The sequence below is a fragment of the Podarcis erhardii genome (assembly GCF_964252035.2).
Source record: "Podarcis erhardii genome assembly, chromosome: 11".
In the NCBI taxonomy this organism is placed as follows: Eukaryota; Metazoa; Chordata; class Lepidosauria; order Squamata; family Lacertidae; genus Podarcis; species Podarcis erhardii.
The window spans coordinates 54,914,103-54,932,742 of record NC_138501.1 but is presented as its reverse complement, the minus strand read 5'-3'; the positions used below and the strand labels follow the sequence as shown (position 1 = coordinate 54,932,742).

At 50.1% G+C, this 18,640-nt stretch overlaps 1 protein-coding gene and 1 long non-coding RNA gene across 3 annotated transcripts in view; one reads left to right on the top strand and one right to left on the bottom strand.

Annotated features, from left to right (window-relative positions):
* The first annotated feature begins 8,598 nt into the window (after nucleotides 1–8,598).
* Nucleotides 8,599–18,640, top strand: part of LOC309352892 — a 220,311-nt gene continuing 210,269 nt past the window's right edge. The window contains exon 1 of the long non-coding RNA XR_014161452.1: nucleotides 8,599–8,611. This is a non-coding gene — a long non-coding RNA (uncharacterized lncRNA). The remainder of the gene's footprint in view (nucleotides 8,612–18,640) is intronic.
* Nucleotides 9,655–18,640, bottom strand: part of CNTFR (ciliary neurotrophic factor receptor) — a 432,009-nt gene continuing 423,023 nt past the window's right edge. For both annotated transcript variants that reach the window (XM_081881620.1, XM_081881621.1), the window contains 3 exons: nucleotides 18,208–18,388; nucleotides 12,130–12,274; nucleotides 9,655–10,972 (listed from right to left, as the gene is read on the bottom strand). In XM_081881620.1, coding sequence (XP_081737746.1) covers nucleotide 10,972; nucleotides 12,130–12,274; nucleotides 18,208–18,388 — 327 coding nt within the window. In that variant the 3' untranslated portion in view covers nucleotides 9,655–10,971. The remainder of the gene's footprint in view (nucleotides 10,973–12,129; nucleotides 12,275–18,207; nucleotides 18,389–18,640) is intronic.

Genomic DNA, 18,640 nt, shown 5'->3' with positions numbered 1-18,640 from the left:
TGTGAGAGTCACTTTCAGTTCTACCGAGAGACGCTGAGAGACACAGCTCAACTGACAGGCTGTGTCTGTGTGCTTTTGGAAAAGCACGGAGGAATGCCTTTGGAATGGCGGAGGTTTCTGATGGACTGATTTATGGCTTGTAAATAAACGCTAGAGATAAGAACCGATCTGTCTTTTGGACTTGATTTATCCCTTTCTCACATGGACTCAGGACCGCTGCATTACTCTGCTATCCTACCAGGTCAGAGCTTCCTAGCAGAGAAGGCTCAGAGGAAGCGTGACTGGACGGTGAATTTATATTCAATATCAGCAAAGATCTTGGGTTCGAATCCTGCTTGCACCTTGTGAGAACAGGATGCTGGACCAGATGGGCCACCGGCCTGTTGCAGGAATCCCCCCCCCCAAAATCATTCAGTTTGTACAAACTTCACACACTCACACTCACACACTACATACACTATGCTTCTGTTATAAATTCATAGAAAAGCAACCATACACGGATTTGCACTGTTCCACTTTTATTTTACTCCATGAAGGAAGGACTACAAAATGGGGAAGGCTTGATACAGGGCAGCCGTAATCCCTTCACCATCCCAGCACATCCACAGGAGCCCTGCCCAGTTATGGCTATGCCAACCCTGATGGTCCCAGACAGAAGACCATCAAGGTCACAAAGAACTTGCATATGGGAGTGGATTCAGCACGGACTGGAACAAAGGACAATGATCAGCTCTTCCCTCAGGGGGCAGGAAACTGCAAACTCCCCTCTGTCACCTGGAAAGTACTCATGGGGAGGGGGAAAGGGGGAACCAGCCAGGTGACAGGACACTCAGGTTACCACCACAACTCCTCCCTCAACCCCTCCTTTCTGTGATGTATGCATGATGTTTCTGGGGGTGGTCTTGATCTGTTGTTGTTTAGTCGTTGACTAAACGACTCTTCGTGACCCCCTGGACCAGAGCACGCCAGGCCCTCCTGTCTTCCACTGCCTCCCTCATGCTGGTCACTTCGAGAACACTGTCCAACCATCTCGTCCTCTGTCATCCCCTTCTCCTTGTGCCCTCCATCTTTCCCAACATCAGGGTCTTTTCCAGGGAGTCTTCTCTTCTCATGAGGTGGCCAAAGTATTGGAGCCACAGCTTCAGGATCTGTCCTTCCAGGGAGCACTCAGGGCTGATTTTCTTAAGAATGGATACGTTTGATCTTCTTGCAGTCCAGGGGACTCTCCAGAGTCTCCTCCAGCACCATAATTCAAAAGCATCCATTCTTCGGCGATCAGCCTTCTTTTTTGGTCCAGCTCTCACTTCCATACATCACTACTGGGAAAACCATGGCTTTAACTATACGGAGCTTTGTCGGCAAGGTGATGTCTCTGCTTTTTAAGACGCTGTCTAAGTTTGCCATCGCCTTTCTCCCAAGGAGCAGGTGTCTTTTAATTTCGTCTTGATCTACAGGATGGGAATTTCAAAAGTTTTTATAAGGCCTTGCACACCATTTTTCTGTGTCTTTCCTCTCTCCTGCAAGTGAGGGGAACACCCTGTTGCAACAGTTCAATAAAGGCCAAGCCTACAGGCTGCTGATTTGCTCCAATTTACTTTGGTTGGTGTCTTTACTTTTTGTCCAAGGGAGCCCTCAGATTTTTCCAGTAACAGTCCTGATCCAGAAGGTTCTGCTTATGTTTATGTTGTCATTATCTGTATATATCATCAATTCTATTAATGTTTAATTGCTTTCGATGATTGTTTTCCATACCCCTATTTTTTAGCCCGTTCTGTTTTATATGTAAGCCTTCTTGAGTCAGGGAGAAGAAAGGTGGGCTATAAATAAATATAATAATAGGTAATAACCTTGCCCCACACTTGGTAGAACACCTGAGGGTTGCGGGTTCGAATCGCACGTTGGGCAAAAGATTCCTGCATTACAGGGGGTGGACTAGATGAGCCCTGTGGTCCCTTCCAGCTCTCCAGTTCTCATTTGCTCTGGGATGAGGCTGCAGACATTGGAGTTGGACATCATCAGATCTCTCTCTGCTCACAAGCAAAGAGGATCTTCAAAGGTGCCCTGGAAATTCCTCTATTCCCCCAGGGACTTGGGGAGCAGAAAGCAAACTATCGGACTAAATATGGTTCCAAAAATTATACTTGGTTGTGCTTAATTTCACAGACATAATGGGGGGACGGGACTGATTTGAATAAAGGAATACAGATTATTGGTAACTAATGAGAAGTGCTGAAGCCGCAAAGGAATAGAGGGAAGTCAATTAACATATCAAGGATTCAAACAAGTTTAGTGGAACGGAAAGAAAGTGATTGTAAAGGAAAGAAGGAGAAGGAGAAACAGTAATGTAATTCCTTTCTGGGAGCCTTTTGTATAGAATATTCAAATGACGGTTTGTATCCTTTGAACAATTGTGTGTATCTTTTTTGTATTCTTTGCTTTATTCTTTTTCTCTCTTTCTTCTTCTTTTCTTTTTTGTGTATTTGCGTGTAACTTTTAATTTATTTTCTCTCTGTAGTTTTCAAAAATGCAATAAAAAAAAATTAAATTAAATAAATAAATAAAGGCTGGAATATGCTCACATGCGCCCTCGTGTGGCAACCTCGACAAAGTGCTGCAGATTTTCTCCATGAAAGGACCGGTAGCCTCATGCGACTGCATCTGTTTGGTCTAGACCTGGGTTCCTTGGGTCTCCAGCTGCTTTTGGACTACAATCCCCATCATCCCTGACCACTGCTCCTGCTAGCTAGGGATGATGGGAGTTGTAGTCTAACTGCAGCAGGAGACTCACGTTTGGGAAACCCTGGTCTAGAGGCAGTGGCTTCACAACGGGTGGGGTGGGGAGGGTATTGCGCCCTGGGTGCCATGTCTGGGGGGTGTGACAAGAAGGCACCCTGCAGGTGAGCCACTGTTTTGTTATCAGGTTGGATCGTAAATTTGAAAAGGCAACAAACCTCCTGGAAAGTGCATAAGGTCTGCGAAAATTAAGGAGCGGACGCCGAGACTGTATTTCACTGGAATTGGCTAAAATGGCGACTGCCGCTTGAACAGACTCTTGGACTTTTGGATTTATGTGAGATGAATTACTAGAAAGCATTTCAAAGTTCACACAGAAATATAAACAAGGCTGTTTCTTTTACCTCGCTTGTGGAGACAGCTTGGAGGTTATTAAGAAGAAAAAGGATAATGACAAGGAGATGAGAAGATGGGATTGTGAATGTCAGGGAACTGCCATCAGTGCCGGAGGGAGAGAGCAAAAGCTAGAGGGATTCCAGAGAGCATCCAGGGATCGGGAGAAGCAGCCCATCTTCTGGGGAAGAGAATCAGCGTAGCATCAGTGGAGAAGGGGGGCAGATGGGGGAAGCGGCGAGGCGGTCCCATGACTCCTTGCCAGGGACCAGCGGGGAGAATAAGGGTCCTCCGCTGCCTACGCCCTCCTTGCGCAGAAGGCTTTTGCGCAGAGAGAGTAGGAGGAGACTAGGCGTCAAAGAGCTTCTTTGCTGGAAGAAGTTTAAGAAATACCCACTGATGGATTCTGCCAGCGATTGAGTCAGCCACAGGTGAGTGGCTGTCTGGACAGAAAAGGTTCACTTTAGCAACCCACCCAGGTGTTTGCACCCAGCCGGGGAGATAGACACCTGCTTACGCACGAGCAACCCCTAGAACCATTACAGTGAACATCAAAGCAGCAGAAATAAAGGAAGATTGGACTCCTACCGAACTCGAAGCATGGGTACCCCCCACAAAAAAATTAAAATTCGGCTTAACATTTGGACTTTGTGATTTGAATTGATATAATTTGGAATATGATTGGATATGATTGGTTTGATAAATGGAATTTTTTAAATAAAAAATTATTTTTTAAAAAAAACAAGAAGAAGGCACCCTGCAGGGCCTGGCGGCTGTGCAAGCAGCCATTGCGCCACTGCAGCCACATGTGGAGGATCCCGCAGCCGGCGAGCAGAGGATCCCAGTTCCGCCGTCAAACCACTATGTACAGCGCATGTGCGGTGTCACACACATGCACTGTACATAGCGGTTTGCCGGTGGCGCCGCTCTAGCACCTTACGGACGGCAGTGGGATCCCTCCGTTGCCACTACAGCCGCGAACGGAGGATCCTGGCACTGTCCGTATGGTGCTGGAGCGCCAGCACTGGCAAACTGCTATGTGCAGCACATGTGCGGCGTCGCTACATGCGGGGCCTGCGCCGTACGTAGTGAGGCCACACATGCTCCATACATTGCAGTTTGCCGCCCTGGGTGTCACAACGCCTTTGTTCGCCCCTGTCTAGAAGAACAAGACCTGAGCTTCACCTCTGCATTTATCTTAAAAACCATTGAAAAAAATTAAAATCATTACTGGGATTGCAATCACACTTGTAATGTAACGAAGAACTATGGACATTGTGGAGATATAAAAATCTGGATCAGTATAAAAGATGCAGAAGGAAAGGACTCACAAAGGTAAGAAGTGTATCTGAAGAAGTGTGCATGCACACGAAAGCTATTAAATGGAAGCCCAAAGCCAATCTATATGAGGGCCAGTAGCCACAAAGGATCTAGGGAGCCTCCAGGTTCAGAGGTAGTCTACCTCCAAGGACCATTTTCCAGAAAACAAAATGCAAGACCTGGGACCCTTGTACCTACGGGACCGCCTCTCCTAGTATGCCCCACAAAGGACCTTAAGGTCCACAAATGACAACACTTTGGAGGTCCCGAGCCTCAAGGTGGTTAGATGGGTCTCAACTAGGGCCAGGGCCTTTTCAGTACTGGCCCTGACTTGGTGGAACGCTCTGTCACAAGAGACCAGGGCCCTGCGGGACTTGACATCTTTCCGCCTGGCCTTTGGTTTGGACTCAGTCTGACCCTTATGTTCCCCTCCCCTTATGGTCTTTATTTATTTATTGGCTACTTTAAAATGAGGCTGCATTTTAAATTGCATTTTAACCTGTATTTTAAATTTGTTCCTCCCCCCTCTTTCCCCCCTATTATGTTTTTATTGTGATTTTACTGGTGTTAGCCGCCCTGAGCCCGGCTCTGGCCGGGGAGGGCAGGGTATAAATTATTTATTATTATTATTATTATTATTATTAGATTCTTGCCTTCACTTCCTACCCAGAACCACTTGGGGAGTTAAGGAAAATATTTGGAGCCTGGGTCCCAGGGTGGGTTCACCCCCTAGCCGCTCCTGCCTTGGGCTCTGGCCAGCAGAACATCTTCAGGGTAGCAAGAGGACTCTGTGGACTAGATGGGTCGTTGGGCCTGATCCACCAGATTCTACTTCGGTTCTGAGTCTGCGCTGCCCCTGCAAACCGGCTCTGCGTGCCTCTGACAAAGCGAAGGCTCAAGCCCTCACCAGAGCTTCCCGTGAGGAGGGGGCTGGATGGAGAGCCGTCAGCTGTTATAAATCACCCGGGCTTTCAGGGCCCAGGGCCGTGAATCTATAATTAGCGCATAATTAATTACCAGATGTTTTCAACACTAATGAAACATTAATAAATGATGAAGCGGTGCAGCCTGGTAATGGGGCATTTAAAAGGCAGCTTGTGAGGAGAAGCCAGCTAATTTTCTTGCCTTCCCTGGTGGTCCTTCCTCTCCTGTGGTGGGGGCGGGGGGATCTGAAAGAAGGAGAGGTCTCCTTGTGAGTAAGTGGAGAGGGAGGGCAAGACATGGCTGGGAAGGAGAGCCCTCCACCTTCCGAGTGGAACGGACTGCCTCAGAAGGGGGACTCTATTGGAAGCTTTTAAGCAGAGGTTCGGTGGCCACCCGTCATGGGTGCTTTAGTACCTTGGGGTCATCTAGTCTGACCCCGATCACAGCTAAAGAATCACTGACAGATGGGCCTCCACCAAAGCAAAGTCCACTGCCTTCCAAGGTTATCTCTTCGCCAGTGAATGTCTCTTTGTGGGAGCCTGCAGTTAAATACAACTAGGGTTAAGACAATAGAGATGTGTTTCCTAGACTCAGTTAGACCACGCCCCCTCCTCTCCAAATGAGGGTGGCGGTGAAGCCTTGTCTTCCTGCTCGCTCTCCATGTAACTGACCAAGGAAGACGTGTCTAAGTTTTGCTCCCAGCTTACAGCACATATTCTGTGTTTTCTACCCCAGAGTATTCTGCCTGTGTTCTCCTTGCTGCTGCCTGGATAAATGCATGAATCTGACCTTTGGAGCATTCTGTAAGTAAAGGATTTTAAACTCATTGCAAGAAGGCTAGAAAGAGTGGAGTGTTGCATGCAACCAAATGAGCTAAGAAAATCTAACAAGCTATATTCCCATGTTATACGGCTGCTAAACGTTTGCAGCAGAAAGCAAGCTGGCTCCATCTTCTCTCTGACGTTTGAGGGAGTTGGGGATGTTTCACCTGGAAAAGAGAAGACTTCGGGCTCATCCAGACTTCCTTTTCCACTGTGCTTTCCAGCACGGATCTGCGTTTTAAAGTTCCGTGTCCAAATGGGTGTTTTACCACTAAACTGGAGCAAATGGCAATCTGCAGAAAAGCAGTTTGATATTTGCTGATTCAGTGGAAAAATGCAGGCTTTTCTGGGAAAATGCCAGGAGAGGAGAGAGTCTGAATGAGTCCTAAGTCTTATCTTCAATAATAATAATAATAATAATAATAATAATAAAATTTATTATTTATACCACACCCATCTGGCTGAGTTTTCCTGGCGGCTCCCAGCAGAATGTGCGGGTTGCGATTCGCCGCTTCTGTGCATGTGCGTGATGTCATTTTGCGCTTCTGCACATGCGCGAGCAGCGAAACCCAGAAGTAACCCCTTCTGGTACTTCCGGGTCACCATGGGACGTAACCTGAAAGAGCGTAACATGAAGTGGACATAACATGAGGTATGACTGTACTAGCCTTGCATTTCGGATGGGTCCTGGGTTTTCAAAATTGGCTCTGAAAACCCACTAATGAACAACCTTCAGGCAGTGAGACTTTGCTACCGATGCCTCTCCCGAGCTCAGACTCCGACTGCTCTGGACTCGGTCCTTGCAGCTGAAACTTGCATGCACTCATGTGACTCCTCACCACCTGACCTGTCTGTGAAGACCGTTTGAGCCAAAAGGGATAGGAGCCATATTCTGAGATCCGCATCTGGTCCCGTTGTTGAACATCTCCCACCTCACAGCCATATTTCTCCTCCGCTCCCCGTTCCTCCCCTGATCCCAGCAGTGCGCGCGCATCAAGGAGCTCGGAGCATGGAAGTTCAATATGCCAAGGGGCAAACTTCCCATCAACCCCACTGTGGGCTCTCACATCCCTCCAATGAGCCCTAAGAACTTTTAGCAGTGCAATAAAAGCTGCACCGGGGCCCCTAAATAATTCCTAATCCTCGTTTCCTGGACCTCGTTCCAGGAGGGGTGGGACTTGTTAATGGGGATCTGGATGGGGAAAGAGTCATTTTCCCCTGCTCAGCTGAAGGAAGAGGATCACTGAAGCCAGCACTAGCCAGACCCCCCACCCCAAAGGACCCCCTAGGTGGCTCTCGGGGCCAGTGCAAACGGCGGCTTGTCGGCCAGCTCTGGTAGCACTCATTTCCCTCTCCCCGTTATAAATCACTTCCTGATAAACGAGAAGAGAGATTGGGATGCTGGTCACACTTCCTCCATGATGGCTTTGCAAAAGAGCCCCACATAACCGTACCTCAAGAGGAAAAGGTGAGGAAATTTGGTATGTTTCTCCTAGACCCACAGCTGTCCATGGAGGCGCAGGTCCATTCTGTGTCCAGGGCAGCTGTCTCCCAGCTCTATCTGGTACGCAGGCTGAAACCCTACCTGCCCACAGACTGTCTTGTCAGAGTGGTGCATGCTCTGGTTATCTCCCGCTTGGACTACTGCAATGCGCTCTACATTGGGCTACCTTTGAAGGTGATCTGGAAACTGCAACTAATCCAGAATGTGGCAGCTAGACGGGCCACTGGGAGTGGCTGCCAAGACCACATAACACCGGTCTTGAAAGACCTACATTGGCTCCCAGTACGTTTCCGAGCACAATTCAAAATGTTGGTACTGACCTTCAAAGTTCTAAATGGCCTCGGCCCAGTATGCCTGAAGGAGCGTCTCCACCCCCATCGTTCTGCCCGGACACTGAGGTCCAGCGCCGAGGGCCTTCTGGCGGTTCCCTCGCAGTGAGAAGTCAAGTTACAGGGAACCAGGCAGAGGGCCTTCTTGGTGGTGGCACCTGCCCTGTGGAACGCCTTCCCACCAGATGACATAGAGAACAACAACTACCAGCCTTTTAGAAGACATCTGAGGGCAGCCCTGTTTAGGGAAGCTTTTACTGTTTGGTGTTTTATTGTTTTATTGTGTTTTTAATATTCTATTGGGAGCCACCCAGAGTGGCTGGGAAAACCCAGCCAGATGGGCGGGGTAGAAATATATTATTATTATTACAGTGGTACCTCAGGTTAAGAACTTAATTTGTTCTGGAGCTCTGTTCTTAACCTGAAACTGTTCTTAACCTGAGGTACAACTTTAGCTAATGGGGCCTCCCGCGCCGCTGGAGCACGATTTCTGTTCTCATCCTGAAGCAAAGTTCTTAACCTGAGGTACTATTTCTGGGTTAGTAGCATCTGTAACCTGAAGCGTCTGTAACTTGAGGTACCACTGTGTTGTTGTTGTTGTTGTTGTTATTATTATTATGACGAGATTGCACTGGCCTATTTATTCTGAATGTTTGTAAGTGATGCCAATAAAGGTTTGATGATGGTGATGATGATTGAATATTCAAGCTGCAGAGTTGGAAGGGACCCTGAGGGTCATCTAGGCCAACCCCCTCCAGCGCCTGGAATCACAACACCTGGAAGGCGGCCATCCAACCTCTACTTAAAAACCTCCAAGGAAGACAAGACCACCACCTTCTCATAGAATCCTAGAGTTGGAAGAGACCACAAGGGCCATCGAGTCCAACCCCCTGCCAAGCAGAAAACACCATCAGAGCACTCCTGGCATATGGTTGTCAAGCCTCTGCTTAAAGACCTCCAAAGAAGGAGACTCCACCACACTCCTGGGCAGCAAGTTCCACTGTCAAACAGCTCTTACTGTCAGGAAGTTCTTCCTAATGTTTAGGTGGAATCTTCTTTCTTGTAGTTTGGATCCATTGCTCCGTGTCCGCTTCTCTGGGGCAGCAGAAAACAACCTTTCTCCCTCCTCTATGTGTCATCCTTTTATATATTTGAACATGGCTATCATATCACCCCTTAACCTCCTCTTCTCCAGGCTAAACATGCCCAGCTCCCTTAGCCGTTCCTCATAAGGCATCGTTTCCAGGCCTTTGACCATTTTGGTTGCCCTCCTCTGGACACGTTCCAGTTTGTCAGTGTCCTTCTTGAACTGTGGTGCCCAGAACTGGACACAGTACTCCAGGTGAGGTCTGACCAGAGCAGAATACAGTGGCACTATTACTTAATAGTAATAGTTACCTTCTTCGGGAGTCTGCTCCACCGTCTATGGGCTCTTACCACCAGAAAGTTCTTCCTAGAGGAGGGACAAAGTTTGCCCCTTACGTGTGTGTCCTGTCCCATGTGCCCCCCCCTTATTGCCTTGGCACCTTCGTTTATGAGACGGCAGATCCTCCTTCTTCTTCTTCCTCGTTTCAAGGCTCCTGGCTCCAAGGCTCCAAACCAAACCATTTACCACATTCACACAAAAACCCATAATGAAATGGTCACATTTAATGAACAATCTCTCTCTTGTGTGAGTGCGGGTGTTTTTGTTTTTGTTTTTTGTTTTTCCTTCAGTGAAGTGTGTGTGATTTTAAAAGTTTTTTTTATATATATACACATCTATAAAAAGTTCAAATACAGCATATTATCGTTTTGGAATAATAGGGCGTAGGGTGTTCAATACTGCACTTTGAAACGAGGGGAGGGAGGGAGAGGAAGGGAATTTGGGGAAGCCGGATTCTTACAAAACAGGATTTGGGGAAGGGGCGAAGAGAGGGAACAGGGCAGTTTTGGGTGAGGTGGGGGCCAAGAGGACATCTTAGTTTAGCTACAGTTCCATCGGGTATACATCCCACTCCCCAATAATAAGACCAATACACAAACCTAAGGAGTTTCTCTGTATAAACGGAAGGGGACACACAGCTACAAATGGGGCAGGAGGGAAGGGGTGAGCGTGTGTTTTCCAAGATGGGACCCCTCCTGACGTCTCCTTCGGTGGGACAGTTACAAACGGCTTCTTTTAAAAAACAAAGACCCGCCAGCCGCCTTAACGCACCCGTCTCGTGGCTCCTGGAGGGGGTGCTTGCTTTATTCCACCCCCCCCACCGTGATGTGTGGGGCAGAGCCGCGATGCCTCCCTGGGCACATTTGACTCTGCCCGGCCGAGGGCTCAAAGGTTCGTTCTCTCACAGCTGCCAAGAGGAGGAAGGGGAGGAAGAGGAACGCTGGCCTTGTGGGGCAGCCCCCCTGGGCGTCAGGTTCGTGGCCTCCCCTCCCGGAGCCGCCCTGTCCGTCCGTCCGTCTGTCGCGCTCCTGTGTCCAGGAACCGGGCTGCGGGTTCGAAGCATGCCCAGCAGAGGGTCTTTGGCGTGGTGGTTTAGCTGTATGATCTGAACCCGGGGCCGGGGGGTGGCTGGTGCTCCGGGCTGCTGCTCCCTCCCTCCCTCTCTCCCCACTTCAGGCCTGCCTTTCTCCTCCCCCCGCTCAGACGCCCCCCCCCGATCCCACCCCACATTCCCGCCTGTCACTTTCGCGTGCGAGGAGAGCTCCTCTGTCCTTTTGAAGGTTTAGTCAGGCGGCTTTGCCAAGTTCCGGGAAAGTTTGTAGTTGGTTGGGTGGCAGGTGGGTGGGCGGGCAGGCGGAGAGCCTGGGCCCCCTTGGATCTTCTTTTTTGGGGGGCTCGGCCTTCTGAGAAGTGCAGCGATGAAGAGAAACGGAACACGTCCTTCAGACCATGTGCAAAACAGAAGCAAAGACAGACGTTCCGGTGAGTCGGGGACCTCCTCAGCGGGGCTCCGAGGCCGAGTCTACAGTAAGGGGGAGGGAAAGGGAAAGTGAATATAAGAAGTGGCCCCCCTAGTCCAGCATCCTGTTCCCACATTGGCCAACCTCTGAGCCACCCATTCAAATTGGTGGCGGTCATCACCGCCTCTTGTTAAACCCTGGAACTCACTGCCACTGGGGGCAGCGATGGCAAGAGACCTGGATGGTTTTAGAAAGGGCCTGGACAAATGCAAAGAGGAGGAAATTGGCTACCACAAGATCCTATGGAGAGTTAAAATCGAGATGTGGAAATATGGAAAAACCGATGAGAGGCAGGCCTGAGATTTGGGCATGCTTCAAGGTGCAGACTATGGGAAGCCGTAAAATCACAGTATTTTTCACTCCATAAGATGCACCTAGTTTTTAGAGGGGGAATGCAAGGGGGGGGGGGAATTCTTTAAAGGGAGCGCTGAGCAGAGCCTGTATGCACCCCAGGCTCTGCTCAGCGCTCCCTTTAAAGAGCCACGCGGAGCGTGTGTGTGGCGCTTGCAGGCTTTTCCCCGAAGAGGGAGGAGGGCAGCCCGTGCGGCTCTTGGGGGCTTTTCCGGGAGGTGGGGGAAGGGACTGAGGGGCTAAGCCAGAAGCTAGAACAGCAAGAGGGAGTGCTGCGCAGAAATCCCTCTCGCTGTTCTGGCTTCTGGGGTAGCTGCACAGCTTGCATTCACCCCATAAGATGCACACACATTTCCCCTTACTTTTTAGGAGGGAAAAAGTGTGTCTTATAGAGCAAAAAATACGTTAACAATTGCAATTCGGAAGATAATTCGACCTTTTTTATTTTTATTGGATTATGATTTGATATGTTAATTGGATATCTTTTATTGGGAAATTAATAAAAACAATCTAACAAAAAAAAGATCCTATGGAGAGCCTGTCTAGTCCGGCATCCTGTTCCCAGGGGGCCAAACATCAGGAAGAACGTTCTGCTGAGAAACCTCCAAGGAAGGAGAGTCCACAGGGAGAGCGGTCCATGGTCCCAACAGCCACAACCTCCCCATGGCTTGACCTCACCCCCAAAGGTGGGCCCCTCCAGCATCTCCCGAAACAGACAGATACCAGCTTCCATACAATCCCTCCTGCTTTCTTTCCCCTCCCCCCCGCCCCCTTCATCCCACAAGGAGGGGCCCTAAGAGACACTCACTAAATAAAGTGGATGCTGAAAGCCACCAATAGCAGACTAGCCACCCAGGACAGGGCGATGGCTCCATCACTGCCTTGCTCCTCTGAGTTCCCGATGCTGCTGGTGGTGGGGACCACAAAGGCTGAGGTGCTGGCGGTCGTCGTCTCTGAAGGAGAGGGGGAAAGCAAGGGAAAGGGATTAATGCCAGGGGCACAGGTAGAGCGGGCGTCCAGGGCCCCCCCTTGCCCCATGGAGTCATGTACAGTCAGGGCCGGATTTAGGTTTGATGAGGCCCTCAGCTCCTGAAGGTAATGGGGCCCTTTATATGTCCAGCTGCCCTTTGTCAACAACAAATTGTAGCTGTTTTTTGTGTTGAATAGATGCTATATGGTAATTTATGGACCTCATAGGTATTTCAAGCCACTTGCACATGTTGCCATGCAACTAGTCCATGCAGAATGTAAATGTCATAGAATCATAGAGTTGGAAGAGACTACAAGGGCCATCGAGTCCAACCCCCTGCCAAGCAGGAAATATAAAGGGACCCCGACTGTTAGGTCCAGTTGTGGCCGACTCTGGGGTTGCGGCGCTCATCTCACTTTACTGGCTGAGGGAGCCGGTGTACAGCTTCCGGGTCATGTGGCCAGCAGGACTAAGCTGCTTCTGGCGAACCAAAGCAGTGCACGGAAATGCCGTTTACCTTCCTGCTGGAGTGGTACCTATTTATCTACTTGCACTTTGACATGCTTTTGAACTGCTAGGTTGGCACTTCCTATCAGTCGATGTCAAACCAGCGTCCCACACCGTGATGCAGTAGGAAAGGACACTTTCTATTGTGGACCGGTAGAAGGAGATCATCAAATGTTGATTGACATCATTCTTCCACAATACTCTGAGGAGATGGCGTCTCTGTTGGGCTTTCTTAACCACCTGGGCTGTATTGATTTTCCAAGTAAGGTCTCCTCCCTCAGCCATGCAATCCAACGCTGCTGTCTCTCACCCAGCCCTACTCTGCAGGGTTGTTGTGAGGGGGGGGGGGCGAGAATGTACTCTGTCTTGCACTCCATGTTGGAATGGCAGGATAAAGATGAAATGAACAATATTAATAATATGAATAATAATGTTGGGTGCCATTTTCACAGCAGGGACCACCAAGAGACGGATGAGGAAGTGCAACCCACTGGAGAACATTCCTAAACGACATTCATTAAGAGAGCAATTAATGCCATTGGCGTCAATGGAGCTCAGAGTTGCAATGAACTTTTGCAAGATGCCTCCTGCCCTTCCTACTTGCATGCCAAGCCGCATGGCCACCAGAGGGCACTCTCTGCTCACGCTAAAGTCCAAGTTGCAGGACACTGATCATCACTGATTTCCTTCTTCAATCTTTCTTGGAGGCAAATGGGCACAAAGAGTTACTTGTTTTGCCTCTTTTGTGGGAGAGGTGGGGCACGGAGGCATGCATTTATTGTTACTGACAATCATCACACAACCTAAGCTAACTGGGTATGTTGCACTGTGACACTGTAACATTGTAACATTGGCTGCATGATCCCAGCAGGACTAAACCGCTTCTGGCGCAGCCGGACACCATGATGGAAACCAGAGCACAAGGAAACGCTGCAGCAGTACCTATTTATCTACTTGTGCTGGCGTGCTTTCGAACTGTTAGGTTGGCAGGAGCAGGGACAGAGCAATGGGAGCTCACCCCGTCGTGGGGATTCGAACCGCTGACCTTCCGATCGGCAAGCCCAAGAGGTTTGGTGGTTTAGACCACAGCACTACCTGCTTCCTATAACCATAAAAGCAAGCCCAAGGAAAGGTGGGAATAATGTTCAGGCTTGGACTTTGGCCATTTCTGGGCGAAGGGGCATCCAAAGACATATCAGGTGCAGAGAGACCCCAGCCTGTCCCCAACACACCAATGGTCACCTTAAAGAACTGAACAGGACCAAAGAGGGGAGCATGGGGGATGTTGCACAGTCTGGGTTTATGTGGTTTGCAACATTCTCCAAATCTGTCAGGTGATTTCACGTGCACGGCAACCCCCAAGACCTGACCCCCTTGACGTGCCGAAATGTGCAGTCTCTATACAGTCTGTCATGCAGCTGGGCAGCACCGATAATTTGCACATTCCCCCATGTGTGCGCGCGCACAACCAGACACCCTGAGGGTCTTTGGCAGGCCTCCCGGTGCTTTCCTAGTAGTGGACAGCATTTTTTTTTTGCTCGATTTCCCAACCCCACGAGCGCCGGTGCCAGCTGAGGGGACCAGCCCGGACGCTGCACGGCCGCTTCTGGGAAGCCAGAGGCTGATATCACATTATGCACTTGGAAGCCAGCCCAGCTCTTTCCTAGAAACAGAGAGTTGTTAACTTTGCGGCTTTCCTCGCTAACAGGCTTCCCGTTGTGTGCTGCTACAAAAACCCACACTGGACAGCGCCTTTTGCCAGAGATTTTGCGAAGCACACGGCTGTTCTGGTTCCCACGTTTCCTGAAACCCCGCTGCCCTTTCCTGGTAGGGAGAGCATAGCCAGCTGGCAAGTGGCAGGTGGAAGAGCAGCTTTGCAGGATCAGACCCAGGTCCATCTGATCCTGTGTTCTGATCCTACCATGAGCCGCTGGGAAGGTCGCAAGAAGAGCATGAGGCTGGCTGATCTTTCCTCCATCCCTGGCATTAGAGGCAGACTGCATCTGAACAAGGAAGTTCCATTGAATTATCGTGGTTCACAGCTATTAACAGACCTCTCTGCCTCCATGATGGGAGAGGGACTTTAGCCCAGTGGGCAGAGCATGGGATTTGCATGCAGGATCATGCAAAGGACCCCAAGGGTCATCTAGTCCAACTCACAGCTGAATAATCCCTTACCATTGGCCATCCTTGTTGGCAAACAACTGTCTCAGGAGACAATGGAGAACCTCTGCTTAAAAGTCCTTCCTGATGTTTAATCAGAATCTCCTTTCCAGCAGGCATCTCCAGTTTAAAAGGATACAGCTAGCTACCCTTCTTTGCCTGAGAAAACTCAGGAGAATGAGCAGCTGCCCATCAGAGCAGACAGTACTAGGCTGGGCCAGACAAAGGCCTTGTCCACACTTCTACTGTGCCTATAAAGCATTGGTCCGAGTGGTTTTCCCCTTGCCCCACTCCTCTCCCAGGAAAAAGCCTGCTCTTTAGTGCTAAATCAGAACAAACAGCAATCCACAGAAAACCTGGATGGCTGTTTGCTCTGATTAAGTGCCAAAGAGCAGTTTTCTCCGAAGGAAAGTGGGACAAGAGGAAGTCTGGATAAGCCCAAAGCAACTTCCTCTGAACTTGTGTGACTCCTTTTCAGGGCCATCACTATGTCTTGGGGTCTGGAATTCGGAACACGGATAAAGTCACTGCAGGACCTCAGCTCCTTTGATAAACCTGTGAAGATCTGTGCAAGCCTATCTCCTTGGCCAGCAGCACTGTTACTGTTGGAGGTGTTGGTAGAAGCAAGAACCTCTTCTGGAGGAGGAGAGTTGTATTGTGTGGTGGCACTGTCGAGGGAAACAGGGACTTTGCAAGCCTAATGAACGGTGTTCCAGCCAGAAACACTTAAAGAGACACAGCACAGAGCTTAAGAAATGGGCACCCCAATGGAAAAACCACTTTGGGGGGGGGCAGGGGCATCATTCAGGTAGTCATAGTTGTTTATACCCTCACGTAAGAACATAAAGAGTTTGGGACGCAGGTGGCACTAGGGGTTAAACCACAGAGCCTAGGGCTTGCCGATCAGAAGGTTGGCGGTTTGAATCCCCACAACGGGGTGAGCTCCCATTGCTCGGTCCCTGCTCCTGCCAACCTAGCAGTTCAAAAGCATGTCAAAGTGGAAGTAGATAAATAGGTACCGCTCTGGTGGGAAGCTAAACGGCGTTTCCGTGCACTGCTCTGGTTTGCCAGAAGCGGCTTAGTCCTGCTGGCCACATGACCCGGAAGCTGTACGCCGGCTCCTTTGGCCAGTAAAGCAAGATGAGCGCTGCAACCCCAGAGTCGGCCACAACTGGACCTAATGGTCAGGGGTCCTTTAAGAACATAAAGAAAGGCCAAATAGCCCACCTAGTCCAGCATCCTGTCCCCACAGTGGCCATGTAGACGTCCCAAAGGGAAACGTCTGCAAGCAGGATTGGAGCGCAAGAGCCCCCTCCCCTTCCGTGGTTCCATGTCTTTGCCCTTCAAAATGGGCGCGTTAACCCAAAGGTAGCAGGGCAGAAACTCCTTGGGGACACAGAAATCAGAGCCCTGGGAAGGGTCTCTCGTTGAGCCCCCTGGCAGAGCAGAAAACCCAACTCCCACAACACTCCATAGGGAAGCACCCAGCTCACCACCACCTTTCCTTCCAAAGCAAAATGGATGGATTCTTCCAAAAGTTCAAAAGTCTTCTATGCCAGCACTGCCCATCTTTGGCATGGAAAGAAGGGTCTGTTTTGCAAAACTCCTTATCTCTGAGCAACTGTGGGAGCACTCAGGAATCCTGGGTGTTACAGGGCTGGCTGCGGCAAGCCACGCATTGCAACTTCCTCAACTTTCAAAGCTGGCTACAGGACCTCCCAGATGTCGGCCACATCTGGGACCTGTTTCCCTGCTGGCCGAGGACTCCAGATCTGGTGGGCCTCAGGCGCAGACAATATCAGCACCCGCAGAAGGAAAGGGGATGTGGCCCGCCTGGCTGCCACCCTCCAACCGCTTTTGTTCTGATGTGGAATCTCCCACCTGGTCTGCAAAACGGGCTACGCAGAAGTAAAGAAGAACTGGAAGGGGTTCCAACCCCCAAACATGCAGGAATCACAGCATGAAGCGGAAAGGGTGTGTGTGTCAAGAGCTGCTGAATAATGCCAGGAGCCTCCCTCTCTGGCATCAACAAGCTCCCCTGCCACCCCGGTCTCCAAGAATGCACAGGATAATAAGAAGGGCACAACCAGATCCCAGAGGTGAGCAGATGCAGTTTGAGATGCTTGGGAAATATTTGGGAGTGTCTCCACCCCCGTTGTTCTGCCAGGACACTGAGGTGCATCTCCGAGGGCCTTCTGGCGGTTCCCTCGCTGTGAGAAGCCAAGTTACAGGGAACCAGGCAGAGGGCCTTCTCCGTAGAATCATAGAATCCTAGAGTTGGAAGAGACCACAAGGGCCATCGAGTCCAACCCCCTGCCAAGCAGGAAACACCATCAGAGCACTCCTGACATATGGTTGTCAAGCCTTTGCTTAAAGACCTCCAAAGAAGGAGACTCCACCACACTCCTTGGCAGCAAATTCCACTGTCGAACAGCTCTTACTGTCAGGAAGTTCTTCCTAATGTTTAGGTGGAATCTTCTTTCTTGTAGTTTGGAACCATTGCTCCGTGTCCGCTTCTCTGGAGCAGCAGAAAACAACCTTTCTCCCTCCTCTATGTGACATCCTTTTATATATTTGAACATGGCTATCATATCACCCCTTAACCTCCTCTTCTCCAGGCTAAACATGCCCAGCTCCCTTAGCCGTTCCTCATAAGGCACAGCCAGTGGCACCCTGTTCAGGGAATTTTTTAATGTGTGATATTTCAATGTATTTTTAATCTTTGTTGGAAGCTGCCTAGTGTGGCTGTGGAAACCCAGCCAGATGGGCGGGGTACAAATAATAAATTGCTATTACTACCTGCCCTATGGAACGCCCTCCCACCAGATGTCATAGAGAACAACAACTACCAGACTTTTAGAAGACATCTCAAGTCAGCCCTGTTTAGGGAAGCTTTTAATGTTTGGTGCATTACTGCATTTTAATATTTTCTTGGAAGCCGCCCAGAGTGGCTGGGGAAGCACAGCCAGATGGGCAGGGTATAAATAATAAATTATTATTATTATTATTATTATTATTATGAGAGGAGGAGCCTGCGGAAGGGTGGAAAGTGGGGACCAACTGCTGCTGAGTTGTGTCTGGTTTTCTTGAATAAAGAGTCAACGTCACCGCTAAGGGCCTCTGCATCATCTGATTCCATCCCTGGCGCTAGCCCTGCCAGAGCGAGACCTCCTCCCCCCCCAGAAATGACTCCCTCTTCCCGTCCCCATGGAAAACCCTCCTTGTCCCGCATCTCCATGGCTTCACCTGCTCCCTGGGCTTCCGTGGTGAGATGCTTGGGCTCCTCGGTCCAGGGCGTGGCATGCACGGCCACGCTCCAGTCGCTCCACGTGCCGATCTCGTTGTCCTTGGCTGCCACCTGGATGATGTACTCTTTGCCCGCATAGGCGTCAGTGATGATGTGGGTTGTCCCGTCTGACAGCTCCACCTGCAAGGGGGAGAAGGGGAGGGTCATGGGGGGGCTGCCGATCCCAGCATCCCAGCACCTCTTGGGGATGAGATGTTGCGGCCATGGCTTCGCGCAGAACTGGGGGTGCCCAAATGTCCGATGGCACAGGTTAGGAAGCTGCCAAGTGCCACCTGGAAGCCATGACAAGCCCCTGAGAGCATCTTGATTGGTATTCCTAGCCTGGCAAAGAGGGCACCCGACCCAGCTAGGTTTGGAAGAGCAATAACTGGC